This window comes from Canis lupus, chromosome 10, assembly GCF_011100685.1.
Source record: "Canis lupus familiaris isolate Mischka breed German Shepherd chromosome 10, alternate assembly UU_Cfam_GSD_1.0, whole genome shotgun sequence".
NCBI lineage: Eukaryota > Metazoa > Chordata > Mammalia > Carnivora > Canidae > Canis > Canis lupus.
The window spans coordinates 23,986,401-24,005,383 of NC_049231.1; the positions used below are offsets into that span (position 1 = coordinate 23,986,401).

Sequence of the window (18,983 nt, forward strand, 5' to 3'; positions counted from 1 at the left end):
GAGGCGACACAGCACTAGAGCCCACGGGCTGCGGGGGAGGGACTCCAGGTAGGTGCCTCCAGCTCAGGACCCGCTGAGGTGGGTGTCAGGGAGACGCCTGTGGATGGCAGAGGCAGCCCACGGTCAGAGGGCCAAGGACTTGGCTGAGCCACACACATGGCCAGGACACGCAGGCCTGAGACTTGAACCTGGGCCTCCATTCCCCACCTTGCCTCGAGGCTGGAGACATAATCACTCCTCCAGAAAAGGCTCCAAGGTGAGAAAAGAAGGTGAACGTGACCCCTTGATCTGCCGTGGAACTCCGGAGGTTGCCTTGCTGCCATCTGTGAGCCGGAGCCTGGTGACAAGCCCAGTACCCCTCTAGTTCCTCTCCTGTCCTGTGATCTGCCTTGGGACGCCACAGATGTGGGGCGTGAACTTGGCGTGACCCGCTCATCCTGCTGACAAGCTGCAGAAGGAGTCCACTCTGCTCTGCCCAGGAGCAGGCTCTGCTATGAGGTCCTGGGGGGGCCGTGCCCCCTCCGCGGGCCCCCGGCCCCCTGCCTCTGGCCTGGTCACAGGGACCACTCAACAGCGAAAACAGAAGATGATGGGAAATGCTTCACTGGGCCTCCCGTGTCCCGGGCTGAGGACAGAGCCCACTCGCCCCTGGGCCCACCTCAACCAACACACACTGAGCACCTACTATGTGCCCAGCTTGGCTCTCACCCCCCAATATATCCCCCCACCCCCACCTCACTGCTCATCCCATGCTGGTAGCAGGTGGGACGGCTCTTGATTTGTCACTCAGTGAACATCTGCGGAGCAGCTACTGGAACTTGGGTGTGGACACAGGGACTGTGCTTCGGGCAGGGGTCATGAAGGACCCACACTCGGTCCATGGACCCCCACACAGGCTAGGTGCCTTCCGTGGGCATGAAGCCTCCACTGCTCTGCAAAAACAGGATTGTAATGACTGGATCTTGGGGTCCTGCAAGGCCAGGGAGGCACCTGGCACAGAGTAGGTGCTCAGGAAAGTCTGGCGAGGAGGAGGGGAGGGGGTGATAGCCCCAGCCAGACTTCCGAGCCCAGCACCCCCCCCTGCTGCGGGACTTCCACGACTCCTGGCCTCTCTCCTTCCAGGAATAGCTCCTGAGTATCTAGTACGTGCCAGGCACCGGGCTACATGCCAGACACCGTGGAAAGCAAGACAGATGCAGCCCCTGCCCTCTCATCAAGCTACAGCTCTCTCTGAGCCTTGCTTTCCTCCTCCAGAAATGGGGATAAGGGTGGATCCCCGCTCCACCCCCACCTGGAAAGGGTGGAAGAGAGCATTTATGAGGCACCAGCTGGGTGCCTGACCCAGGGTGAGAGGAAAAGCCTAGACACTTCCCATCTCCCTCTGGGCACCTGGGGGCGGAAGCGAGGGTGAGGGAGCGGGCCCTTGGAGAGGGAACTCAGAAGCTGGAGAAGTGCCCAGAGCTCCCTGGAACCGGATCTGAATTTGGGATGTGGACCTTGTGGATGATGCTCCAGCGTCAGAAAGCCCCTGGCAGCCCTTCCCTTTGCTCGCCAGCATGCTTTTTGTTTTTGTTTTTATAAGATTTTATTTATTTATTCATGAGAGACACAGAGAGAGAGAGAGAGGCAGAGGGAGAAGCAGGCTCCCCATGGGGAGCCCTATGCGGGGGACTCTATCCCAGGACCCCGGGATCATGATCTGAGCCAAAGACAGCCGCTCAACCGCTGAGCCACCCAGGCGCCCCTCGCCAGCATGGTTTGAATGAGGTGCAGGAACAGAGTTTGCAGGCCCACCCCCACCCCCGCCGGTGACCAGGCCAGGCAGTCAGCCCTGGGGACTGAGAGGAGGCCAGGGAGGAGGAGGAGACAAGGAGGGCTCTAGAGGCACCGGCGGCTGCGGGTAAATGAATCGAAGCCGGTTGCTGCTGGCACAGAAACAGCAGATGGTTCCTGCGTGGGAGAAGGCCGGAGGGCTCCCACCCCAGCTTCCCAGGGCTCCCACCCCAGCTTCCCAGGGCGGCAGCCTCCGACCTTGATCGCCGACCCGTGCTCATTCCCTAAGGGCACCCTCCTCCCCTGCACACTTTCTCCCTTGCCTGCAGGACTCCCAGGCAGTCCTGTGCTGGTCACCTGCCTCGTGGTGGCCTCTGGCCATCACAGGTCTGAGGTCCCTTCCTCGGAGCGCCCCCCCCACTCTGCCTACACTCCCCAGTGATTGTTCTGCTCCTGGGGTGACGCTCCTCACCCACCCCCTACCCCCGCCCCCCGACACTGCCCAGGCCTGTCCCTGAGCCCCAGACCACCTCCACCCTGGGAGACCTATGGGCACCCGCACCCACTGTCCCGGGCACCACTCTTTAGCATCCGAGTCAGCCCTGCCCAGGCGAAGGGTGCCAGGCCTCCAGAGGCTCAGGCCAAAATCCTCAGAGTTGCACTTGGCTCCCTCCCAACCCCCCTACAGCCCTGCCCCCAGTCGGTGGTGAAGGATACAGCCCTCTGGGGTGGGGGGGGAGCCTGACACACGCTAAGCACTTGTGGGAGGAATGGCTTAGTAAGTGAGTGCTGAGACCTTGGAAGAGGAGTGGGGGTGGGGGGCAGGCTGTGAGGTGGGTGAGGTGACAGTATTGCTCCCATTTTACAGAGGGGGAAACTGAGGCTCTGCAGGTTTCCTGAGCTGCTGGTGGCCACATTGATTGGTTTATTCATTTGAAAGTCACAGCTGGAAGGGCAAATGTTGATGACAGGGAACGAGGTAGCCAGGGAGGGCAGGGCTGGATCCTCGCCCATCACAAAGTGCACCCATCTGATTTTTCGAGGGGGGCACCCCCTGTGTGCCACAGCCCAGGCCTCTTCTGCACTACCCCCCCAGCACCACTCCTGGAGATCTCTTGCCTCCTCCTCTTAGCAGCCCTCCCAGCTCGCAGCCCACTCCCCAAACTGACGGCTTCCCTGCGCTCCGAGGGAAGACACTGTGGGTCCCGCCTTCTGTGGCAGTGCCCTTGCCAGGCTCCCGGCTCACCTGCTTTCATCTTTTACTTTCATTGGCCACTTTCTGATGGGCCATCCTGGCGCATGTCCCCAACGTGTGATATTCCTGTCCTGACGCCATCCCGGGCCTTGTCCCTGTGGCCTGTGACAACTTTCTTGAGCTCTTCCCCTGTCTTTGGGAGGCAGGGCAAGCCCTCAGGAGTCTGCTCCAACCCCTGGCAGTCGTGGGGATCCTTCCCACATCCCTGGCAGCCCTACCAGTGTCAGCAGGAGCACCACAAAGACAGGCCTGGGTCTTGTTCACCGCGGGTCCCAGGAGCTCACACCCACCAGCCTTGACGGCGTCCAGGCCGACAGGCTCAGCGAGGGGAGAGGCACCAGACCCCCAGCTGTCTGGAGGCCAGCCACAGCCTCTGATGGGACAGATGCCTCAGGAAGCAGGTGGTGCAGGGGCGGGCCACTAGATTTGGAACAGGGCATCTGGGTTCCATCCAAAGGCAGTCATTGACTAGCTGGACAGGCCTCAGTTTACCCCTCTCTGGAGTCTACTTCCTCAGGCCATAAAGAGAATTAAGTGAGACTAAGAGCAAGTCTCAGGGTTTTTTTTTATAAACTGTAAAGGGCCACACAGATGCCAGCACCTGTCTAACTGTCTATGAGACCCACACGTTCGAACAAAACAAACCTTCCAGAGACAGTCGGGTCGGCATCTTGGTGAATCAGACAGACCTGGGTTCAAATCCTACCTCTGCCACTCCTGGCTCTGTTGCCTCAGGCAGGTCTCCTGCCCTTTCTGAGCCTTCTAGTCCTCATGTGTGGAACAGAGGTGACATGAAGACTTGTCTCGCAGGTTTGTTCAGAAGCACAGGAGACAGGGCACATAATGCGTTCAGAGAGAGCCCCCCACCTTGGCTCCCTCTCCTGAGCCACCGTCAGGCTGTGACCGGGGTGGTTCTGGCTCCTGCCTGCCAGTTAAGTAGCTCTGGAGAGCTAAGCCTGAGTAAACGGGCTGGGGATGGGCAGGCGGCCAGGATTTTTAATTAGCCCCTGCCCCAAGATGAGGCTGCTGTCCTCCACAGTGGCCGGTGTGGTGCCTGAGATGAGGGGGGGGGTCCGGATGGCCTCCCCTGTCTGGGAAGGAGCTGCTGCACCGCTTCCCACCCGTCCCCCTGTCCCCCCGAGGCCCGTGTCTGCCCACAGACCCAGCACCCCTTCCTCCACGACCACCAGCCTTGCTCACAGCAGCCAGCATGAGCTTCTTGACCCTGCTTGCCAATCACTGCGCCTCCTGTCTGACGCACTCAGATCCTTTCCACCGTCCACACTGTTGGCTCAGCCCTGCCCATCCGGGCGGCTTCTCCTCTCTCTGGCCACACTGACTGTCTCTAGGTTTCTCCAGACCTTCAGGCCTTGGCACACGCTCTTCCCTCTGCCTCCCCTCCCTCTCCTGCCAGAGGAGTTTCTCAGCCTTTAGGTTTTACTATTTTATTTTATTTTATTTTGTTTTTATTTTATTTTATTTTATTTATTTTATTTTATTTTCATTTTATTTTGTTTGACAGAGAGAGAGAACAAGCAGGGGGAGCAGCAGGAAGAGGGAGAGGGAGAAGCAGGCTCCCTGCCTAGCAGGGAGCCCGATATGGGGCTGGAACCCCAGGATCATGATCTGAGCCAAAGGCAGATACTTCACCCACTGAGCCACCTAGTCACCCCGGCCTTCAGATTATTTATTAATCAATTAATTTAATTTATTTATTTTTAAAGATTTATTTATTTATTTATTCATGAGAGACACACACACAGAGGCAGAGACACAGACAGAGGGAGGCTCCCTGCGGGGAGCCTAATGTGGGACTTGATCCCAGGACCCCGGGATCACGCCCTGGGCTGAAGGCAGATGCTCAACTGCTGAGCCACCCAGGCATCCCTATTTATTTATTTTAAAATATTTTATTTAATCGTTCATGAGAAACAGAGAGAGGCAGAGACACAGGCAGAGGGAGAAGCAGGCTCTGCACAAGGAGCTTGATGGGGGACTCGATCCCCTGATCCGGGATCATGCCCTGAGCCGAAGACAGACGCTCAACCGCTGAGCCACCCAGGCGCCCTGGCTTTCAGATTTTAAACACCGCTTTCTGCAGACAAGGCATCTGTCCCCCAGAGCGTGCCAGAGGCTGTGTCCTGTTGGTCAGCGCACAAACCACGCTTTAGGAGAACTGTGTTCATCATCTGTCTCCCCACGAGGTCCTCAGTTCCAGGAAGGCAGGGACGTGTCCACCCCTTCACAGCACCTGGCCAAAAAGAGGGGGCTGACAAGTGTGTGTTGGTCGGCCAATGGCCACCTAGTGCCACCTGAGTGCCAAGCACTTACCCCTGAGTAATTACCTCCCTGGGTCCTTGTGACAATCTCGCAGAGGAGGGTTCTCGCTGAAGGAATAGAGGCCCAGACAAGGGCAGGGGCAGAGTGGACGGACATCTGGTCTGGCTGGCACTTGCTCAGGACCACCCACGCAGTCAGCTCTGCAGCCAGGGTCCCTGTCACCCTGGCCCTGTGTCCCTGGGCAGTGCCTCGTGGGGGGTCTTCACCATTTCTGGTCTGTGCAGGCAGATGGGTGGCTTGGTGCGGGTCCCGGAGGCATTTGCCAGGTCTCCTCGGGGGGAAGGTGGGCAGGAGGTCCTGGGTGGCCTCTGACAATCTGCTCTTCTCTGCCCCGGTGGGGTCTGTGAGGTGGGGGGCCGCGCACCCCGGGCCCTGACAGCCCTGACTCCCTTCCTCACAGAGACAGATGCAGGCTCCCCGGGAGCACCCCGCCCTGAAGGACCCAGCCCCGAGCGCCGCCGCCCGCCAGGAGCAGCCTCCGGAGGAGTCCGTCTACACAGTGAGTGGAGGCCTGGGCCTCTCTCCGCCTCTCTCAGGCCTGACGCAGGGGCGGGCTCCCCGGCTCGGGAGGTGCCGCCGTGTGAGCTCTGAGCCTCGGGGCTTCCTGGTCTGGAAACCGGGCACAAGCATTCCCACCTGGGGGAACTGCTGTGAACATGAACACGCGTGTGGCCCCCGGGCCCTGGCACGGGTGGAGTTGTGAGGTGCCCCCGGGCTCCCCTCCCCAGCTCGCCCGTCCACTTCTGGGACAAGGGGCTGCGAGGGCACGCGGTGGCCAGGAGTGAAGACATTTCCTTTATCCGACCAACTCCTTCCTGTTTTTATTACACAAGCAGCAGCACAGCAACAACAAGAATCACAGAAAGAGGAAAAGGTCAGGCACCATCACATGCCCTGAACAGTCCATGCTTCTCCATTCTTCACACCTCCCTACCCCCCCCCCCCCCCCCAGACATTGTTCTATGTTCTTGAACTCAAACAGAGACAGGGGACCGGGCCATACGCATTCCTGTAGCTCTACCTGTCTTCCTATTTACCTGGAGGAGGCTCGGCCTCACGCCTGCGCTGGGTGTGAGCCCCCCGCCCCCCCCCCGCCCCGGTCAGGCCGCAGCCCCTCTGCCCAGCAGCTGGGAAGGCGACAAACATTTTTTTTCAGCTCCATTTCAGTTCCGCAAGTAACATGTCATTGAGAGCAAGTGAAGAATAAATGCCACCCAGTGTCAACTGGGGTCTTAACTCTGAGAGATCTAGAGCCACCAGGTTAGGACCTTGGCTGCTCACCTGGGAGGTGTGAAGCCTTGCGGGGGTGGGCGGCCTGCGTGGGTTCCCCGGGGGTGTGTTCGAGGGCTGCCTGTACGTGTCCCTGTCCCTGTCCCCACCACCCAGACACACGTGAAACTCGAGTCCACACAGAGGGCATTCAGAATATGGCCTTGCTTACTGAGGATGGGGACAGATGGGGACGAGCCAAGGGGAATGTCCCTATAGCACCAACAACTCCAAATAGAGCATAACACTGCCAGCCCTCTGCCAGCCTTCCCCTCCACCCCTGGGAATTTCTACCAGCCACGGCTTCCCACGTGGCCCCAGACTTCCCCATATTGTCTCTTCTCTCCCAGCAACTCATGGTACTCTCCCTGTGAAGAATTCTCGTGTCAGCTGTTGGATAAAAACATCTCTCTCTCTCTCTCCACACACACACAGACACACATGAGATCTCTCTCTCTCTAAATATATATATATATATATATATATATATATATATATATATATATGCATATATATAAAGAAAATAACCATCATCCTGAGCCTATCTTCTTCCAGGATAAATACTAGTAACATTAACTTCTATACCTTCCAGTCTTTTTTCTATAAATACACACAAAGAGACCCATACACGCACTCACACGTACTTTTTTTTTATTGGAGTAGTGCAGCTATTTTTGTTCATGTTACAATATCTCACGAACATCTTTCTACATGAATAAATATCTTTCTACAAGAGCACTTTTAATGGGAGAGACTCCCTTCTGCATGGAACATCTTTCCCGCCGGTGTTTAGACTTCTCTGAGGCTCGGCCGGACTCCTCTGGAGTGTGCGGAAGAGGCCCAACGGCCCCTGCAGGGTTGCAGGGTGGCTTCAAGAGATCTCAGGACAGGAAAGGAGGCGTGAAGGGAGGCAGATAAGAATGACATTCATGACAGCGATGATGACGTTAGGAGCATTTGTCGAGGGCCTATGATGTGCCAGGCACTGTGATAGGACTTCACACCTGGGAGGTCATCGATCTTCCTATTAGGGATTGGGGATACAGGTGCTGTCCCCAGATCAATTTTATTTTCTCACTGTCTATTGCTGGTGTGTAGAAATATGATTGGTTTTTGTATATTGACTTTATATCATGGCCTTGTTGGATACATTTATTAATTTTAAGAGGTCTTTGCAAATCCCTTGGGATTTTCTATGAACGCAGTCTACTCATGTCATGCGTGAATAATGGAAGTCCCACTTCTTTTCTGGCCCTCATACTTTTATTTCTTTTTTCTTCCTCTCTCACTGTCTCAGACCTCCAGTGTGATGGTGAGTAGGAATGGTGACACCGGTCATCCTCATCTTATTCCCAGCCTCTGGAAAAGGATTTTTGTACATTCCTCCTCTACTTTTTTTGGATGGATACTTAGGTCATTGATTTTCAATCTTCTTTTCAAATCTATGAATTAAAGGCTATGAACTTCCCTTTTAAGTACGGCTTTAGCTATATCCCGTAAGTTTTGATATGTGGTCTTTTCATTATCTTTCAGTTTAAATTTTCTATCGAGAATTCCTCTTTGCCCTATGGGTTGTTTACAGTATTTTGCTTCATTTTCAAATGTTTAATTACTTTTTTAGTCATTGTTCTGTTTTTTATTTCTTGCTAACTCCACTGTGATCAGAAAATGTATTCTGTATGATTTTAATCCTTTGAAGTCTCTTGAAATTTGCTTATGGCTCAGTGTGTATCCCATGTGCGTTTGCAAAGAACTTGCATTGTGCGTGGCTGACTTAAGTGTTCTATATATGTCAATTAGGTCAAGCTTTTTAAAATTATTATTAGGTTTTTATTTATTTGAGAGACAGAAAGGGAGGGGGAACATAAGCCAGGAGAGGGGCAGGGCCAGGGGCAGAGGGAGAAGCAGGCTCCCTACTGAGCAGAGAGCCTATGTGGGGCTCTATCCCAGGACCCTGGGATCATGACCTGAGCCCAAGGCATATGCTTAACTGACTGAGCCACCCAGGCAAACTTCAATTAGGTCAAGTTTGTTTTTTGTTTTTAGATGTTATTTATTTACTCATGAGTGACACACACAGAGAGAGGCAGAGACACAGGCAGAGGGAGAGGCAGGCTACCCACAGAGGAGCCCGATGTGGGCCTCAATCTCAGGACCCTGGGATTATGCCCTGAGCTGAAGGCAGATGCTCAACCACTGAGCCACCCAGGCGTCCCTAGGTCAAGTTTGTTGATCATGTTGTTTAAAATATTTCATTCCTTTATTGATTTTTTTGTTTTTGGTCTATCAGATATTAAGAGAAGTGAGTTAAATCTGTCCATATAACTGTAGATTTGTGTATCTCTCCTCTTAATTCTGTCAAATTTTACTTTTTATTCATGTGGGGAAATGCTCATGACATATTGTGACTTGAAAAAGAAAACTGTGTCACTGCCAATTTGTTTTTTAAAAGTGATTTATTAAGGGGCATGGATTTGGAGTGTGTCAGAGAGACTGGAGTTCAAAGCCTAGTTCTTTTGCTCACGGGTTCTGTTCCTTAAACTTTCCGAGTCTTGGTTCTATAATCCCTAAAATAGGGCTTAACAACAGAATATTGCATTTACAGCTTGCAAACATGCTACAATTTCTTCCATCCTATATTTTTTTTTCTTTTTTAAGATTTTATTTATTTATTCATGAGAGACAGAGAGAGAGAGGCAGAGACACAGGCAGAGGGAGAAGCAGGCTCCATGCACCAGCCCGACGTGGGACTCGATCCTGGGGATCATGCCCTGGGCTGAAGACAGCACTAAACCTCTGAGCCACCCGGGCTGCCCCCATCCTATATTTCTTGAGCCCAAGTCCCTCTCCTGTGACCCTACCCTTTCTCCACAACTCATAACAGAAATATCACAACTCTCAGTCTTCAGGCTTCCTCTCTCCTTTCTGATCCACTCAATTGGGCTTTCTGCCCATGTAATCATCAAAATCTTTCTCAAGGTCACCATCGACCTCCACATTGTTAAATCCAATGGTCACTTCCTGGCCCTCATCTTCTTTGATGAATCAGCAGCATCTGACACTAGCAGGCTTTCACTCCACCTTGACATACTTTCTTTACTTGCTTCCGGAACATTCCACACCCTACTGACGCACACCCGATTTACCACCAGGCCTCCTTGGCTTCCTTCAACTGATTCCTCCTTAAGAACCAGTAGAACCCTGACCTCTTCACAATGGGGTGCAGTCCTGGGACCCTTCCTCTCTGCTCTTCATCTTCTCCCTGGGAGATCTCATTCAACCTCAGGGTTTGAGACCATCTACATGCTGACAACTCCCATGTTTCTATCTCTAGGCCGGACACCTCTTCTGAACACCAGAGTCATTCCATCTGGGTCACTGGCTTCTCTCTGAGACCAGCTCCAATTCTTTACCCACTGGGGAGCCTCTACTCCTAGTCTTCATTGCAGTGACTGACTGTGCCATCCTTCTAATTGCTCAGGACGAGCATTTGAAGTTGTCCTTTCCTTCCCTCTGTCTATCACTACTCATATCTGCTCTGTCAGCACTTCTTGTTTCAAAGCAAATCTGGAATCCCTCCCCACTGCTCCGCATCCCTCCAGTGCTAATGCTGGTGGGAGCCACCACTATTTCTTGCCTTGGATCCTATAATTGGTTTCTGATCAGCTGGCCTATTTTTTTTTAAGATTAATTAATTTATTTGAGAGAGAGAGAGAGAGAGAGAGAGAAGAGGGGCAGAGAAACCTTAGCAGACCGTGCTGAACACGGAGCCTGACATGGGGCTCAATCTCATAACCCTGAGATCGAGACCTGAGCCCAAATCAAGAGCCAGATGCAGGTGCCCCTCAGCTGGCCTATTATTATCCTTGCCCTTGGCCAGCAGCCAGAGTGACCTTGCTCAAGCACAGATTACATTCCCTCTGCTCAGAGCCCTTGCTGTGTCCAGGCCTTTGAGAAGCAGCACTAAGCTGGGGTGAGCCTGAAATGGTCTTATTGGGGAAATCAACCTACGAGAGGAGATGGGGAAGGCTGGGCAAGCATCACACCAATGCAGAGCTGGTCCTGAGTGAGGAAAGTGGGAAGGACGGCAGAGAGGAAGCCTGGACGTCACACAGTGTAGGGAAGGCTGGGCAAGGCCAGGGGAGCCTTCTGTCTCCCAGGGTGGCAGGCTGTGCTGGCACCCCCGCTGTGCTCAGCCCCTGGCTGGGGCCTAGGGCCTCCATGCGCCCATGATGATGGGTTCCACAGCCCAGCAGCTGGGACCCCTGGTCACTACTGGTCCCTGGAGCTGGAGCTCTGTGAAGCACATCCTCACAACTACTGCAGACCCTCTGAAGGTTCCTGCTTCCCTCAGTCAACGTCAGAGCCCCCACAGGGCCTCCACTGGCCGCACCCGCATCCCCGCATCTCGCCCTGTCATCCACTTGCTCTGATCACACTGACTTCCTTGCTGTCCCCAGACACCAGGCATGCCCTCACCACAGCAGGCATTTGTGTTGGCGATGCCCTCTGCTCGTAGTGTCCTGTGTGTGCTGTCCGTGGGGCCCACCCCTCACTCCTCCTCACTTTGTTCGGATGGCACCTTCACAATGAGGTCTTTCCTGACCTTTCTTTCAAATTTGCAAGCTTCCCACCCACTCCATGACCCCAACTTCCCTCTCTCCCTCCCCCTGTCCCTCATGGTCCATATGGCCACCTCTTCCTTTCATAATTGTGGTTTGCTCACACAGTACTTTTTTAAAAAGATTTTATTTATTCATGAGACACAGAGAGAGAGAGAGGCAGAGACACAGGCAGAGGGAGAAGCAGGCTCCATGCAGGGAGCCCTATGTGGGACTCGATCCCGGGACACCTAGGATCACACCCTGAGCCAAAGGCAGGGACCAACCGCTGAGCCACCCAGGCACCCTGCTCACACAGCATTAAGTGCCACACGGACAAGCAGAGGACCATTCTTACCTTCCAGATGCTGGGGTTTCCATGGGGCTCAGTGCCAGGCACAGAGTGGGCACCCGGGGCACCTGTAGGGCATCAGCCCTGTGGTGTCGCTTTCCCTCGGAGGCATTTGGACACATCCCCTCAGCTCTGCTCCAGCCTTGCCTGTTCTGCTGCCCTTTTCCTGCTCCCTGCAGCAGGGGGCCCTCACTAACACGCCACCGCTGCCGTGGCTTCCCACTGAGGAATCTGAGGGGGCTTCCCACTGGCAGCTTTTCATCTGGCGGGAGCAGCCTTCATCAGAGGGCTTCCCCAGAACCTGCCTCCCCAGATACTGTCCCCGCGGGGGCGGCTCGCTTCAGACATACCTCGACCTTACCCTGCAGAGGTACTTCTCCACTGGGTGCCACTCCTTTCTGAACAACACCCCACATCGCACCCATCCCCCCCCCAGAGTACAAGTCTCTACATGCGGAGGTGCATGAGAGGGCAGCTCTTGTATTTCCAAGGCAGCTTGGGCCAAGCTTTGGCTTGGGCTGGGCTGGGGGGAGGCTTTGCCACTGACTTCACACCTCTGCAGGGCCGACAACTACGTGGGTAACAGCGCTGTCACCCATGGAGCAGCTCGAGGTGAAAGTCTTGGGGGGCCTGGGTCCCTGACAGACAGCTTGAGCCCAGCACAGCACAGCCCGGCCCAGCCCAGTATAGCCCAGCACACCCCAGCACAGCACAGCACAGCCCAGCACAGCACACTCCAGCCCAGCACAGCCCATCCCAGCATGGCCCAGCACAGCTCAGCACAGCCCAGCCCAGCCCAGCACAGCCCAGCCCAGCACGGCACAGCCCAACACGGCCCAGCATGACCCAGCACAGTCCAGTACAGCCTGACAGAGCCCAGCCCCATCCAGCCCAGCCCACAGCAGCCCATTCAGAGGCCAGGGCAGTCTTCGCCCAGCAAGCACACCCTGAGGGAGGCAGTTCCCATCACCACCGCAGAAAGCCAGGAGGGCCGTGCAGAGCCTCAGAGGGTGTCCTGTTGACAAGGCCTCCAGGCCTGTCACAGCCCAGTGATGCAGGTCACACCCTGAATGCAAATGCAGCCCAGCAGGTCAGGCCTTGTCAAAGGCTTCACTCTGCAGCTGCTAATGGGCCCCAGCCTCTGCACCTCCCCTGCCTCAGTCTCACAGCTGCTGGTCCTCAGCACAGCCAACCCCCAGTGTGGTTCAGAGGCCTGCGGGGTCCCAGGCCCGGGTGCTTGTCACTAGTTCAGAAGTCTCCTAGCTGCTGCTGGCCCAGTGGGAGCACGCAGGGCTGGGCAGGAGGCTGAATTTCACTTCTGCTCCACCAGTGAGAGGCTGTGTGACCTGAGGCATCTTTGAGCCTCTCTGGGCTAATGTGTGACAGGCAGCCCCTGTGAGCGGGACATGAGGGAGAAGGGAACCACCTGTGGGACCCCAGACCGGCTCCCCCGCTGGGATGTTAGCAAGGAGGCCCCTTCATCCCCTCTGTGACCTGAAAGATCCAGCTTGGAGGGGCTGCCTCCAGGTCTGGGTGGACAGGGGCTGGGGGCGCGGGGCCACCAAGTAATGGATGCCTATTCTGGGTGCAGGTGCTCTGGGCGGGCACGGACACCCAACAGGCCGGAGCAGGCCCTGGAAGTTCCCTTCCACTGAAGATGGGGCTTCTCCCTAGGGCGGTCCTGCCCCCTTCCCTGCCCCGAGGGAGGTCAGAGCCCCTCTCCCAAGACCCACCCTCTTTCTGACTCAGGGCGCCTTAGCTGAGCCCCAGGGCTGCCGAGCCATCTCTGTGTGTGATGCCCTTGAAGTGCGGGTCGCCCAAGCGCCAATGGTTTATTACCCGGGTTTTCATGCACCGCTACCTCTCAGCACCTCCCTCCGCCCCTCCCCACCCCCCCTTGCCTCTGAGCACCACCTGTCTCGGCAACCCCTGCTTGCCTGTTGCCAGGGAAACCACCTCCTTGGCAACCAGCCGGCATCCATATGACATGTACATGCGGGAAGGGAAGGTTCCTGCCTCTTGCTTAGGCTGTTGGTGGCTCTGCTCTGGCAACTCCAAAGCACAGCGTTTGTTCCTCTCGTGGGACCCAGGGGCCCCACAGAGTCTGAAGGAGGGGCCAGGCTGCGAAGGCAGACAGGGGAGGGAGGCAACAAGCCTCCCTTGATGATCATTCAACTGATGATCATTCCGCAGTTATTAAGCACCTACTGTTTGCCAAACCCTGTGCTTGGCAATATCTCATTTAATCATGCTTCGAACAGACAAGATAAATATAATTATTCCCATCTCACAGATGGGGAAACAGAGAGAGGTTCAGGGGCTGCCTGCCAGGCTGGCCTGTCAGAGCTGAGAGCTGAACTTAGTCTGGTCTGATTTCAAAGCCTGTTTCTTTCTACCACCTGAGGCCTCTGATCAGGCTGCTTATAGCTGGGCCAAGAGTGAGTGTGGCCCCAAGACACACAGCCTGGTGAGCAAGGACCTCATAGATCGTATGGTGCCATTGTCTCAAGTGTGCCAAGCAAGCTGTAAGTTCGGTGACCCAGAGGCAAATCAGGTACAGCTTGATCAGAGAGGTAGGTGACCCTAGCGGGTGCCTAAGCCATCTGTGAACACAGGCCGAGGTGGGGGTGTCTAAGGAGTCCTAGAGGGGAGGATGGGTGGTCAAGATTCTCACAGGGTCAGAAGCTTTGGACCCGAGGGATAAGGACACATGCCAGGAGGCCATCCTATTGGAGCCACGGCCATGGGTTGTCCTGGGGCTGCTGGCAGCCAGGTTCCTGAGGCCTCAGGACAGGCAGAGACTGTGGGTGTGAGCTTAGGCCCCTCCTCTTGCCTGCCAGGTGGAAGCCTGGAGAGGGCCCACCCAGGCTAAGCACAAGACCGTAATAGAGCCTCAAGATGGGATGAGCACAGAGAGGAGTAGCCTTGAACAAGCGGGAAGGGGCAAGGTGGCTCTGCAAGAGAGAAGAGCAGGTGCAAAGGTGCAGTGGCGTGGCTGTGCATGGCGGTCCCGTCACAGGCTACACCCCAAAGGGCTCTGACTGTTCCCTGGGCACCCGCAGGCAGGAGTGATCATGCCAGAGAAGCCTAGCTGCTGGGACCCAGCCCCTGACCCTCAGTTCATTGTTATCTAACCATTGCCCTCTCCTGCAGGTCCTACAGCGTAGAGACACTGAAGTGTACTCGTGCATCCAGAACGAGGCCAGGAGCCTGCCCCCCACCCAGAACCTTCTCTCCCAGGTATGTAGGGGTGTGGGGGTGGGGAGCATGCTTGGCTCCTCTTCTTATTTATCCACCCTTCTCCTTGTCTGTAAAATGGGGGGGTAACTAGGCCGAGGGAGTGAGCCACTTGCAGCTCAATCAGAGCCCTCTTCTCTAGAGCAGGTGGCCTAGTAGTTAGGAGGACTGGAGGGTTTGAAGTGCGGCTCCAATCCCTTACTGGCTGTGTAGCCCTGGGCCGAGGGGCTCACCTCCGAGCCTGAGTCCTCTCCTCTGTAAACCGAGGGGCCTAACAGCCCTCAGCTCACGGATTCACCATGGGAATCAGTACTGGGACCCAGTAGGCACTTGTGCAATGTGAGCCGTGTCTACGCTGGCCAATTAGGCCAGGGGTGTTAGGCTTCTAGCTGTCCCCAGGCTGACATGGGCTAAAGTTGGAAGCTAGAGTCTGGGCTGGGCCAGCGTGGGCTGGCCTGGTCAGAGCTCTGTTTTTATCATGACGGGGGCGGAGGCATATCACTCAATCATGATTCCCTCTTAAACCTCAGTTTGCTCATCTGTAAATTGGATGAGTGACACGTTCCTGCAAAACCAGCTGCACTGATTTCAAACGAGTTCCAGGTTAACATCGACACCAGAGCTTTGGGCATCATAAAATGCAAGGGGTTATGAAGCTGGTACCGGAGCCCATGGGGGTGATGGGTGGGTTTGTGGACACCTTGGAAGAAGCGTCAGGAAGTGAGGGGGTTGGCCTTCCCCAGCCCAGGGGACCCAGGCTGGCATTGTTAGTGGACTCTCCTTTCCTCAAAGCCCTTTCTATACTCAGCCCCAAACCTGGCCCTGACTGGAAGCAGGGCTTCCCGGTGCTGAGCCCCCCAAGGACGTCTGGGCCAGCCTAGGCAGTGGCCACCCTGTGGCAGGCCCTGAGTGCTGGTCAGGACGGCTGGACGTGGCCCTGCCCTCTGGGAGCCTCGGGCCTGCAGGGCCAGGCGCTGACCCGACACACAGGGCGTTTGCAGGCCCCTGTGAGGGGGGTGCTGTGGGGAGGCACCAGACTAGGGGCAGGGGAGGGGGCTCTCAGGCACGCTGGGCCAAACCCTGCAGGGTGAGTAGGATGTCGTTGGGGAGCAGGTGGGGTGGGGGGAACACCCCAGACAGAGGGAAGAGCATGTGGGGAGGCCCGGGAAGGCTGGAGGGCAGGAGTGAGGGTGGGTGGAATGGAGGGAGAAATGGCTGGCAGGGTGGCCCTGGGGACAAGGACAGGCCTCCCTCTGAAAGCCATGCAGGAAGCTGTTTGCCTCTGCCTGAAACTTTGTTTCAGAGAACTTTGTTCTCTTCCTATTGTGTTTTCTTTCTTTTCCCAGAAAAAACTTAATGGATTTTTGGATGACAGCGAATTTAACCTCGTCTATGAAAACCTCTAGGATGAGCTCCACTGGCCCCTAAGGCCCCGATCCCCTCTGGCCCCGGATCAGCGGTCCCACGGGGCCTCCCTCCAAGGACTGGCCCGCCAACCCAGGACCAAGGCCCCATCACCTCACCCCCGCATCCATGGTGCTCCCGGCCCCCCATTCTGTACGCCAGACCTACCCACTGAGCACCTCGCATCTGGCCTCTGCCCAGACTCTTCCTCCGTCTGCCAGGCCTAGCTCAGCCTTCACAGGTCTCTAGGACACCGCCCCTTCCCAGGCCCTCCTCACCTTCTCAGGATCCACGGGCCCTCTTGGCACCAGCCTGCACCCCAGACGGAGCTCCTCAGGAGGCTCCCGGCAAGGCACCCTGGTCAGTGCTGTGAGCACGAGCACCAGCGGGGACAAACAAGGGACCAACCATGCAAGTGCTCCCTGCCCAGCCAGGCCAGAGGCACAAGGCAGCCATGCGAGGTGGAGAAAGGAGCTGGGGGTGGGGGCGTATGGGGTGTGGGGAGGATGGGAACTGTGCAGAGGTGGCTGGGCCGGGCTCGAGGACAGAGCTAGAGACCAGAGAGGTGGCTGAGGGGAGGTCCTGAGGCTGGTGGCCGGGGCAGGGAGGGTGAGGAAGGAGATCAGCACATTTGGGGCAAGGGAGGGGGAGATGCTGGCTACACAGGAGCTGAACCTCCTAAGCTCTCCATCCCCCAACAAGGATGGTTGTTGCCCATCAGCCTGGCCCTCTGCATCCCTGTGCCAACTGCTTTGTCACCTCTGCGGCCCTTCCCCACCCTCCAGGCCTCAGCTCCTCCTCCCTCCCCCTGCACCCACCTTCCCCACCAGGGCCAGTTCCCCAGAGCCTCAGTCTGGCCTCCCTGGATCCCACTCATCTCCTCTATTTGTTCACATTTTGCACCTGTCCCAGGGCTTTGAGGACCTCTCCTCAAATGGTCTAGCTGCAGGGCCTGGTGTCTGGGGCTCCCTGGGTGGTGTAGGAGCTCAGGCCCTCAGTGCTCACACAGAGCCATTTCTGAGGCTCCCAATGCTCATTTCTTCCTCTCAGCATCTCTGCTGGAGCCCATTTCACAGACAGGGGCTAAGGGTGGGGGAATCATCCAGGCTGTGGGGCTCTGCTCTCCTCCATCTCTGTTGCTTTCCAGGATCTCATTTGTACCATCCTTCCTCCCACCCCCAGGCTGCTGCGGAGTCCTTGAGGGGCCCTCACACACAGACGTGTCCCGGGACAGTGAGGGGCCCAAGGCACAGGCCCCGACCCTCGCCCCTGAGCAGTACTGGGCCACTAGGTCATGGGCAGCCCCTTCTCTGTGGTCCAGGCCCCTCCCTCAGGGCAGATAGGCTGGGAGTTGGGGTGGGGGGAGCAATAGCCTGACATCCAAAGGAAATCCCAGCCCCTCTGCTAAGAGGCATCCAGCCTCCCTGGCCACCCAGGACAGGACAGCCCACAGCCTCCCAGCTTGGTTCTGAGCCTGGCCTGTGAGCACACAGCAAGGAGGGCTCTGAGCTGGATTATAAGGCTGAGTGGAGAGGGCCCTGCTCCCCCAGAGGCTGGAGTCGACTGAATTCCTTGCCTGTGCAGGAGAGGCTGCCTGGAGCAAAACTGCCTTCTACGCTCCTGACTCCCCAATAGCCCGAAGCAGAGGCCAGGATTGTGGTAGGAGTGAGGCGGTCTGTGCTGCTCAGGGTGCGGGGAGCCTCCCCAGAGGAAACGAAAGCCAGCAAGACCAGGAGGAGGCTACCTGCTGGGCATGGGCCTCTCTGTCCTGGCCTCAGGACGCTAGCCCCTGGGGCTCGGGCTCTGCATCATTCAGCCTCAAGGGAAGCCTGAAGGGATCACATCCCCTTGCCCTGCCCCCACTGCCTCTTCTCTGCAAAGTTGCCTAAGGGATCCAGATAAAACCTATGGGGGGGGGGACACCTGGCTGGCTCAGTGTTTGAGCATCTGCCTGCGGCTCAGGGCATGATCCTGGGGTCCTGGGATCGAGTCCCACATCGGGCTCTATGTGGGGAGACTGCTTCTCCCTCTGCCTGTGTCTCTGCCTCTCTCTCTGTGTCTTTCATGAATAAATAAAATCTTAAAAAATAAATAAATAAAATCTTTTTTAAAAAGAGAAAAAAACCTATATGGGATCGGAGTGCTTGGGTGGCACAGTCAGTTAAGCATCTGAATCTTGGTTTCGGCTCAGGTTGAGATCTCGGGGTCCTGATCTCAGGGTCATGGGATCGAGCCCTGTGTCAGGCTCCACACTCAGCACAGAGTCTGCTAAAGTTTCTTTCTCTGTCTCCTGCCGCCCCTCTCTTGTGCACTCACTTGCTCTCTCTCTCTCTCAAATAAATAGTCCTTAAAAAACCCGAAAACCCTACATAGGAGCATGTCCTTCCTCACGTTCAACAGTTCCCACCTCACTTGGAATAAAATCCTAACTCCTCCCCGAGGCCTATGAGGCCCTTCAGGAGTGACCTGACCCCCTTCTGTACACATAGCCTTTGCCAGCAGAGTGGCTGCATCTGGTTCGAGGCAAGACTGGGAGGGTGCTGATGGGGTCTCCAAGGAGCAAGCAGAGAGGCAGGGAGGAGGAGGAAGGTCAAGGTGGAAGGGTGGGACCCTGGGGGACCTTTGACATGAGGGAGGGTGGGGAAGGAATATCCTGGGGCTCCCTGTGTGGAGCAAGGAAGACTGGGTCCCTCTGTCCCTTCACCTCTGGGACTGAGAGCCCGATGGGCTGGTAGGGGGACAAGGGGTGGCT

General features: G+C 56.3%; 1 protein-coding gene across 1 annotated transcript in view; it reads left to right on the forward strand.

The window, feature by feature from the left end:
* The window catches only part of NFAM1 (NFAT activating protein with ITAM motif 1), a 39,004-nt gene extending 20,737 nt beyond the window's left edge, over nt 1-18,267 (forward strand). The window contains exons 4-6 of the mRNA XM_038550330.1: nt 5,769-5,867; nt 14,744-14,830; nt 16,174-18,267. Of these exons, the coding sequence (XP_038406258.1) occupies nt 5,769-5,867; nt 14,744-14,830; nt 16,174-16,233 (246 nt within the window). The 3' untranslated portion in view covers nt 16,234-18,267. The remainder of the gene's footprint in view (nt 1-5,768; nt 5,868-14,743; nt 14,831-16,173) is intronic.
* Nucleotides 18,268-18,983: the final 716 nt, after the last annotated feature.